At 37.5% G+C, this 10,735-nt stretch overlaps 1 protein-coding gene across 1 annotated transcript in view; it reads right to left on the reverse strand.

Annotated features, from left to right (window-relative positions):
* Positions 1 to 4,260, reverse strand: part of F5 (coagulation factor V) — a gene marked incomplete at its 5' end in the record, with an annotated part of 32,013 nt that extends 27,753 nt beyond the window's left edge. Inside the window, 2 exons of the mRNA XM_084285018.1 lie at positions 378 to 469; positions 4,100 to 4,260. Of these exons, the coding sequence (XP_084141144.1) occupies positions 378 to 469; positions 4,100 to 4,260 (253 nt within the window). The remainder of the gene's footprint in view (positions 1 to 377; positions 470 to 4,099) is intronic.
* Positions 4,261 to 10,735: the final 6,475 nt, after the last annotated feature.

Here is a 10,735-nt window from a genome sequence, read left to right on the forward strand (position 1 = left end):
TAGTTTGTCTCTTCCTTTCCAGTGATCTATCAGAAACACATTTTGTCTCAGACCTTAGGCCAATTCCACATGAATTTATTGGTGTCATCACTGTGACTGTGCCATGCAATTCTAAATGTGTATGGCAGGTTTCACCTGATGCTGAAAATGAAGGGAACAGCTCTGTACCATGCAATTTATTTGCAGATAGCACTGAGCCCTAGCCTCTGAAAAATCCAGCTTCTCAATGGCCTTTCAAAGCCTAGTGCACTGTAGATAGAGACCTCATCCCCTGTGTCTATTTGGTTAAATGTGCAAGAACAAGCTTGCTTAGTAGGTTACTGGCTTTAAGACATGCAACAAACAAAAATAGTTCAGAACTTTTCTTTCCTGTTTACCTGCAGACTTATTTGCTGGCTTTTCTTTTTTAAAATCCACTTCGTATTCTCTGTAAGAAATTTTCTTAAACACAGGATCAGAATGTACCAATCTGAAATCAGAAGAATTGCAAAAAAATATTAGAAGGACAGATTCTCAGAGATGTCAGTGCTTTTCAACAGATATTTCAGGAAATAAATTCTGGAATTACATTTAAACACACATTTTGCTGAAGGCAAGTCACATGGTCTAACACTTTTTACTGTCTTCCCTTCTCCCTCTTACTCTATTGTCTATGACATTGTTGAGCTAGGCCATATCATACCTATTAAATGTACAATTACAGTACCTAGCACAGTTTATCCCTGATTCTGCTTGTGGTTTCTATAGTCCTTTTGATTCTGTGATGAAGACATCTTTGTTTTCTCCATTTAAGAGAAGAAGATGTCCTGACCATATTTACCTAGAAAGCATCTGACAAAACATCATGAAAAACTTGTATTTCTCTTTAGTGAGCTCCTTGTTTAAACTTTAAGACTTACCACAATAATTGCATAACAGCATAAACAGCAAGCACCTGTAGTAGTTATAACCTCTGAGACAAACATAAAACTGTTCCCTGAAAACAACTAAGAAGCTCACAGAAAGCCAAAAAATCTGCTTTTTCGGATACCAGACAATTCTTCCAAATCTTGTTACATAAATGAAATACACACCCAGTAGACCACACACTGTTTTCTCAGCAAATGTTGAAGCAAGCAGAAAGAAACCAGCACACAACATTTCCGGAATGAAAATGATGAAATGAGGGCTGAAGGGAGAATAATCTGTACTTAGTTTCGTATATATGGGCTGATTTCCTAGTACATACAATGGCTGGATCCAACAGTACTTCCACTTACTATTTTTGTAATGCTCTTTCAGTTAAGCAAGGCACGTTTGATAGTGGGAAGTTGATGGGTCTCTCGTGCACAGAGAAGCTGAGCAGAGACTATCAAGTGAACTTGCTTCAGTGTCATTCAGCATCCAGAAGGGGGAGATCTGTTTTTGTCACACTAGGGAGGTGATCGTCCCCCTGTACTCAGCTCTGGTGAGGCCGCACCTCGAGTACTGTGTTCAGTTTTGGGCCCCTCGCTACAAGAAGGACATGGAGGTGCTCGAGCGGGTGCAGAGAAGGGCGACGAAGCTGGTGAGGGGCCTGGAGAACAAGTCCTACGAGGAGCGGCTGAGGGAGCTGGGCTTGTTCAGCCTGGAGAAGAGGAGGCTCAGGGGTGACCTTATCGCTCTCTATGGGTACCTCAAGGGAGGCTGTAGCGAGGTGGGGGTTGGTCTGTTCTCACACGTGCCTGGTGACAGGACGAGGGGGAATGGGCTTAAGTTGAGCCAGGGGAGTTTTAGGTTAGATGTTAGGAAGAACTTCTTCACTGAAAGGGTTGTGAGGCACTGGAACAGGCTGCCCAGGGAAGTGGTGGAGTCACCATCCCTGGAAGTCTTCAAAAGACATTTAGATGTAGAGCTTAGGGATATGGTTTAGTGGAGGGCTGTTAGCGTTAGGTTGGAGGTTGGACTCGATGACCTTGAGGTCTCTTCCAACCTAGAAAATTCTGTGATTCTGTGATTCTGTGTAAAGATCTTTTGTAAATACCTCTGGAACACTCTTTCACCTGCAGTCAGGCAGAAGTGGTCCATGCCTCAATTCCTTGTGTTTTCTTTGAAGTCACTGATAAAATTTAATTTCTTTCTTAAGGGGAAGAACACAAACCATCTTCATTGGCTGGTACTGCGCTAATGTGGCAATGTTCAATAGAATACACACGTAAGACTATGGGGTGGAGGAGGAAACTTACTAATGCCCATTGTATTGGTAAAAAGAACACTTCACAAATCTCAGGCTGTGCAACTAAGTCTAGTTACATAACCTTCAGCAATGGCATTAGCAAATACAGCATGCACAAATAATACATTTTCATTCTGCTTTGAACTATCTTATAAATATCACTCAGTCATGGTAATCGTTAAACCTATACAAAGATAAAAACACTGATGCTGAAGAGAAGTTAAGTGTCCTTAGCCTGAATGGTTGGAAGATTAAGGAAGCAGTTCAGGAATAATCCATTCTCTTTTCAGCCTCTCCAATTACTTAGAACTCCAAAAAGTAAACTATCAGATTCTTCTCTGTATTTACATATTCAGTTCCTGTTGAAATCAGAACAAGTTAGATGCCTTTGGGATTCAAGTAATTAGCCCTTCCTCAGTAAGTATCTTTGTGGAGTTTTTTTTTTTTTTTTTTTTTTTTTTTTTTCATATTTCTAAAAGTTCTACAAAGTTCATTAGATCCACACAGTATGTAACCTACTGTAAACACATACATGAGATATCTCAATAGGCACTGCTCATGAAAAACTCTTACCTAATTACAGTGTAAAAACCTCAAACTCAGGTTTGAGACAGTTACTGAATCTCTACTGCATGAAAACAATCTATCCAAAATGTGACATTTAATGAAATAGTAGTCGATGCTTATATTGATGCATTCAGTGCAGATAATATTGAAGTTCTAAATACTGAATCCACATGACCAGGTCAACAGTTACATGGTATTTGACTTCATATTCCTATGTTTAAAACCTGTATTCTTCTGTCTTGCCAGTTTGATGTTATGGTCACAGTACGCTGTATTAAACTTCCAAGGAGAAGTTTTAGAAAACACAGAAACTTTGTTTGAATTAGTTTTGAAAAAGGAATATGTAGAAAATTGAAAACTGAATTGGAAGTGTCCTTCCCACAGCATCCAGAAATCCAATACATATTAAAAAAGAAAAAAAAAATCACAGACTAAACCACAATAAAGAAAACAAGTCATTCACTGATATATATATATATATATAAAAAAAAAAAGTTGTAATATCCAAATACACCCTTCAATGTAGGGGAATACAGAAGAATTCATCTGAGTAATTTGTACCATTTCATTTCATAGCTAGAAGCTATGTATTATGACCATAGTAAACTCAGTATAAGAACCAAGATAAATTTAAACAGAATTCTAAGTTAGGTCTAAGATCTGTCATTTGTAGCATTGCACTTGCAATGTGTGTAATTCTCAGTGTAACAGTGGTAATATAAAGAAGTTATTTACATGCTTGATTTCTGTATGCATGTAGGTTGGCCATTCAGCAATGCTATATAAAAGAAGAGTTTTGAAATTAGTTTAAATTCACCTAAAGTATAGTAATGCTTGATCCTACAACCTTTGCTCAGCAGAACGCAGGATGAACATTTCACAAAAACTACCGAACAACTCAGAAACAACAACTAGTTCCAAAGTTCATCAGGCTTCGATTTAAGTGAAAGTGATAGTACCCAAATTAGGACCTATTTGTGAAACCTATCAGGCTTTAAGGAATAATCTTATCAAATCATGGCTAAACTTAGCAATGCTCAAAATCTATGTATCTAAAAATAATGACATTTTTAAAAAAGACAAACACAGATGATGATAAAAACAAGCCCTAGTATGTATTCAACAAAAGTGTTCTGAAAACATAAAAATGATTCTATCAATTAATGAACAAAAAACTTTTGATACTTCCTTGTCTCCAGTTCAGATCACACAGCTCCTCTGAAGCCAACAGATCAGGCTCCGAGGTTCTCTTGAGCTCCAAAATTCTCCATGAAAATCAAAACACTTCCAGTCCCAAAAGACAACTAATTTTACCCTTCCTAACCCGTACTTTGTTACCTGGACTTCTCCTCAGGTTCTGGTTTGTAGGTCCATATTATGGTCTGAGCAGCTATATAGTGCTCCCTGATCTTCGCAGCTCCCACCACATTCTTCCCTGAGTCTGGCCACCATGAACCAAGAAGAAGCAAGAGAAAAAGACGTATGCAGTGGAGTGTCATGGTACAGATGCCTGCAGATGCTGCTCTGGAAGACGAGGCAGAAACTGCTGCTTTTATTGCTGTTGCTGCTTCCAACTTCCCCTCTGAAATGAAATAATCCTGACGCAAGAGGGTAACAGTGCTCACTACGCTCAGGTCACTGCTCTTCACCTTCTCCTCCCCTTGCTGACAGGGATCCAATAGAGATAAAAAAAAACTGTTTAAACTACCTTCCCACCCCTCCTCCACTTCATCTTCACTGAGAGACATGCACTACAGAGAAGCTGCTTCAGCCCCGCTACAGACTGCGGTTGGGCCATTGTCTACTGAAGCAGCAGGAGGAGGAAATAATTACTTAGATTACTTACAAGATGTTTGACTTACTTGATTAGGAAGGAGGGGGGCACATATTGTGTCTTACCAGGAAACAGAAACTCGGCACATACTTGGCGTAGTGGAAATTTCCCAGATAGGCAACAACATCTCCTAAGACCTGTGGAAACATTCCCAGTTTGAGAGCAAAATGCTGAGGGATTAGATGTGGGGACTAGAACTGAATGCAGAGCTAAATGAAATTCAAATCTAATTGAGGTTACCTCATACAGCTTATCCAATTTCTTAACATTGTCGACTTCGGTTTTGTTCCTGCTATATTCTCAAGAAACTCATACTAGATAATGAACTGGTTTCTCAGTGGCAGCTAACAGGTCAGCTTGAAGACTTGTGCATAGTCAGAATCCTCCTCATCTAGTCTTGGTAAGAATCTGTTAAAATTTATCTGAAGAGAAATTATTAGGAAAATACCTTTTGATAGGCTAATTACAAATGTCAGCTGTACTAACAAAGGTCTCTCCCCACTTCTGCCAGTGTTCAAAAAATTGTCAAAGCAAGTAGAAAGTTGTTGGCTTTTATCCTTGTGCACTGCAATAACTGGAAAAAGGAAAATATTTATTTTTTTTCATGAATAGAAGTTTACAATGGTTTTACAAGAATGCTTTGCGACTGTCGGTAAGAAAAAAATAACCTAAAAACACAAACCCAAAACAATCCAATTCCAGATCGAGACATAAATAAGGATGATATTACTTCAAAGTAAGGATGATAGTACTTCAAAACAAAACCTGACGAAGTCCAGTTTTGATACACTGTTCAACAGCAGAATGGCCTAATCGGCAGCTCATATGATAACTCTATTCCAGCAGGCATGGCATGGCCTTAAAAGTAATAGAGAAACAGATAAAAGAAACAGAAATCAAATAAGACTAATAACTACATATTCCTTTACCAAATGTCCAAATAGTTTGATGCCTAAACCTGAAAACAATCATGATCACTTGTACAGCGTATGACTACAGGCATGGAAAGTTTTCATCATGGAACAGTTTCAAGGCAGCATATTGAACTGAAGTTACCTCTTACTGCATCTGCATGGAGCTCATCACTTGCACCCATTATCCACTTCAACACATTCATTATGTATGAAATGGATTCAAAATCCAGAATCCAGCAAAAGCTAGGTTGCACTATAATGTGTGCACTGATATTGATGAGAAAATCTTAGGTAAACGCAGTCCAATACTATTTTATTACTAAGTAATTCTTGATTTGATTAAAGAACCCACCACAACCCTTAGCACACTGCTTCAATAATCTTAAAATAAGAAGTTGTAATACTTGTCTTATTTCTGCTCTGGTCCCAATTTCATCCCTGATTCAGGATCTCTTTCAGTGCAGGTGTTTAAGAGTCTGACAACATGAAAATGCCTATAATTTGGATTTTATGAAAAACAACAACAAAAACACTATCTCCATGCAAATGAATTATTCTTACCTTCTATTCGGAACTGATGGGGAGCAGCTAGTGCTGAAGTGCCTATCACACTCTCTTAAACCTAAAGCACGTTCACTTTTAAGCTAGCTCGTCTCTACTTCTTAAACATTCATACAGAAGCATATACAAATACTGCACATTTCTCTGACAAAAAGAAAACTGATTCATGTCTATGTCCAATCTCTACCCATTGGACTTTACAACACCATTCCTAAAGCTCCCTCTCATAGATAGATTTGAGGATCTCGCTGTACTCTGATGTGATAGGCTGATGAGACAAAATTAAAATACAAGTTAAGTTGGCTTGACTGTTTGATGATCTGTTTAAGTATTAGAAACATACCTATAAGGGAAAACTTAACTCTTCCCTGTAATTAAAACAAAACAAAACAAAACAAATGCAGGTCAAGTATTAATACCAAGAAAACCTGGTTAGAAACCCTTGATGTGAGATTGTTAACTGAGAATCAACGTTGATAATCAATTAGCTACTTCTGATTTATCCCTTTTGATGAATGTGGGGGTTCTATACTGGCAAAGCAATCTGCAGCACTATGAACACAGTTATTCTCAAAGCTAAGCTGTACCTTTGGGATGTACTGATATTTAAATGCAAAATAAAAACAAAGCATGGGAAGAGAAGTGTAAACAGTACTTTCTAACACTAAAAGCCAGCCCACTAAATGGGGAAGTTTACTATCTGTTCTGACGCCTAGGTGCTGGTTCTTGTTATAGTACATGTGAAAACATACTAAAAGAGTAGTAGGAAGTGATGTCCTATTAAAGATTGACCACTAAAACAAACTGGTATTGCTAGTTTTTCACCCAGAATAGCCTAGGCTGAGTCTGAGCAATCAAGAACAGATAACTCTTCAAAAGAGTTATGAAGTGATTTTCAGCTTTCAGTAAATTACAGACAAACTTCATTTGTCTGAGTACTATCAGGTAGTCATATGCCAAAGACAGCCATTAGTTTCAACAATTACACTGTAGTGACTAATAGCGAGCTAGTATAAAGTTGTAAAATAATTACTGAATTAGTTGCTAATAATGCCCTAACACAGGTCTGTCTCTCTCTCTCATTCAGACACACAAATCAATGCACAACGTGTCCAGCAAGCATACTTTGTTTAGCGCAGGGCGAAAGGACTTCTATGGGCAAACAATGAGTTAATTATTGATCAGCAGTAAACACATGATTCTGAATGTAGGTAAAAGATAGACACGTACGTACCAGATCTACCAGGCACAATGCAGAGGGAGAAACCATCAATAAATATCTTCTCTTTTTGCAAGAAGGCACTAAAGCCAGGAAAACTTAATCTGTGAAATGAGTTATTTTAGAAGTTTAAGATAAGATGTACTATATTGAAAATCACGTGAGCAAGCCAAGAAAACAGTTGGTAGAGAAACTTTTAGGCTTTCTTTCTAGGAACAAATTATGCAAAAAGGAACACGTTAATGCATTTTGTATTTGATGGCCGTGTGTAAAGAACACATTCTGCATAACCCTTAAATAAAGGCAGACCACATAATATATGTGACCATACAAGACAGTAGAAATATAGAAGAGCAGCATTTTCAGACCGCTCTGGTACTAACGGCTTCTGATGATAAATCATCACGTTGATTAAGACAAACACATCCACATGTTCTAATCTTGTTTTTCCTTAGGAGAAAAGCAATTCCTCAATTAGAATTGGGTATTTCTCCAGTCCGTATGTTTGCCAGAAACTATTCTTTAGCCAGACCCAGTACTATTTGTACAAAAACACTGAATTCAGTTTCACAGAAACGTGAATTCTCTAAACGTTGTAAAATTTAACTTCAATTCTTCAGCAAATTTGTCTGATACCATTGCCTTTTAGTCTGAAGAAACGTTCATAGAAGAAAGAGAAGGATGAATTACCTTCCTTTCTTCAGAAACTACATTAATGTCTGACTCAAAAATTTTAAAATTAATTTTTGCCCCCAAATTTTCAGTTTTATTCCACAAAGAATTTTGCTCCTACTTTAAACCCTGCTTGTGTTCTGTGCTCCAGTTTCACTTCTGTACTAAGACTTCTGTATTTGCCCAGTCTGACAACTGATGTTCTGAACAGGACCAACTGCCCACATGTTAAGTCAGTCTAGCAGCACGCTAAACTTGACTTTCTTTCTGTACAGAATAAAGCAAGCACACCAATGCTTATAATACGATGTTAACCAGGTGATGTAAGATTGCAAGTTTCCAACTTGGAAGATTTGCTTTTTTTTTTTAATCATAAATCCTTGCTGGAACCAGGAGGAGATTTATTATCAAAAAATGAGCCTTTTGTAAAATTACATGCATGTGTATTTCCAACAGTAGTTACGATACTTTGTGGATGAATTTGCTCTCTCTTCTTTCACATGGCCATGTTTCCTAAATGCATCTTTAAAAAAAATAAATGAGATCTGAATCAATTCCTACAGTTACTTGCAGATAAGGTTATTTTCTAATAGGAAAGCAGATAGGCATGTATCAGGAAGAAACATCAAATCAATAAGCTAATGAAAATAAGATACTAAATTACATATGTCACTACGGACTTTGTAACACCAAGAATGCCTTGAATTTGTCTGGTTCTCCAGCAACTGATTAGGCTGTTTGTTACTAGGCCCATCAAACAAGCTGTGCTTTCCCACACCTAAAAAAAGCTGCAACAGAAGGACAACGTTGAAATTGCCCTTGTTCTTTAACACTATTTCCACTCGACATTATTTAAAGCTTCAACTTGGACTGAACTTTCTAAACAAATAAATGCTCTTTCCACGTATGGCTTGGAAGTTACTGATGTCTTTTTTTTTTTTTTTTATTGGAAACAAAACTTTGTGTTTTCAAAGCATTGCACATAAAATGAGGAATAGACATCAAATTTGACAATATTTAAAATACCTAAAATACTCCTTTTGCATCAAAATCCATTCCCTACAGTAAAAACGAACAAACAAACTTCATATTCAACAGAATCAGATTTTACCTAGGTCTTGACTGCAGTACCTGTAAACTAGAATGTACTCAAAAAAGTCTAAAATCAATGCATAGAGATCTAGAAGGCACGTAAACCAGAAGATGCACAGTAGGAAAAGGACTCCAGCATAGCAGAACTTCTCAGGAGTTATTTCAAAAGAAGCAAAATTCAGACAATGATTGTGTAGGATTTGCCAGAAGCTAAAACTGAAGTTACTATGTTTGCATACATTTATAGCAGCTCCAACAGCAGCAGTCTTCATTTCTAACATGAATTTTTAATACTAGTCACAAATAGAAAAGTGTGAATGTAAAATTGCAGTAAAAATTGCTGCAAGTGCACACAACTCCGTCAGGTCAGGTCCAGCCACTTTGATACCCAGCCAAGCATCCACTTATTTTCATGTGTGGGTAAGGTTTTGTAATATCAGGGTATATTTGTGCTACAACTGCTGTAAGATGTTAAATATCATGGTGTTGATGGAAGCCACTGACTAGTTTGCTTCACTGCTGCTGCCCATCTGTTTTTCTCCTATAGTCAGAGAAAAAAGCCTTCCATTACTAAAAAAGAAAAAAAAAACTATAATCATGCCACTTCTGTCAACAGCCTGACAAAGAGGAACATGGTATTTGTTATCTCAACATACTGGAGACCACTGAAAGGCTAATTCACCTTCCTGAAGGAAGAGAATAGACACCTTTTAGGGAGAAGGAGGTTTCAAAACATTCTGACAGAGCAAGCTGTCCCCAACCCCCAAAAAAATAAGAAAATCAACCCCCCCACATTTCTTGGGTGGAGAAAAGCTGTTTCCTTTGTTAACAAAGGATTCAACACATCTTTGAAATGAATCTGATAGGAAAATCCTATGACATGACTCAGAGGGTGTGGCTAAGTTTTAACTTGTTTCAGCCAGCGTTACTCTTCACTTATATAGACACTGCTTAAAATATTGTCCAAGAAAGAAGTGAAAATTGGTATCAAAAGAGGAAAGCTGTTTTAAGCAAAGAACAGAGAAATTGATTATAGACCCTGATAAGTGAGAACATGGTACAGAGAACAGGCAAGACTTGGCATAAGTTGTGCCAAGCTTCCTACTCAACTGTATGTTCAGAAAATGTAGATAACCAATTTTGGATTATCCTGTAGCATGACAGCTGGATGTTTGTGAGACAAAGATGTTGTTGCAAAAGCTACGAAGACTTTAAGTGAAGCTATGACATATACATGACAGTCCTTTTCTCCTATCTTGATGAATGATGAACTTGCATTCTACAGGGCAGAAGATAGCTGCCAAAGCCTGGATGCGTCTGCAATACCTGAATTCAAACATTATGGACGCTTTAACCTAAAATGGAAATCATGCTATTCAGCTGCAAGTTCGCATAGTCTAGGTTGGGACAAATTGTCAAGATTGAACCCTGCTCTAACACAATTTTCTCCCTCTTTCCATCTGTAGTTTTGTAATTAGACTGTTCTTGCATTTATTACAAGTTGAACAGGCTACATACTAATACTCCTTTGTCTCCCCAAAAATGCTATCTCCAAATGCTAGTCTTACTCAAGTGTAAATCTGACTCACCTTTCAAAGAATGTCATTTATTTGAACGTTATTCAAAGAATGTTGTTTGCTTTAGTTTAAGACGTAGTTAAATTTTCCTAATAAGACCATCAC

This window comes from Netta rufina, assembly GCF_964035555.1.
Source record: "Netta rufina genome assembly, chromosome: 1".
Classification (NCBI taxonomy): domain Eukaryota; kingdom Metazoa; phylum Chordata; class Aves; order Anseriformes; family Anatidae; genus Netta; species Netta rufina.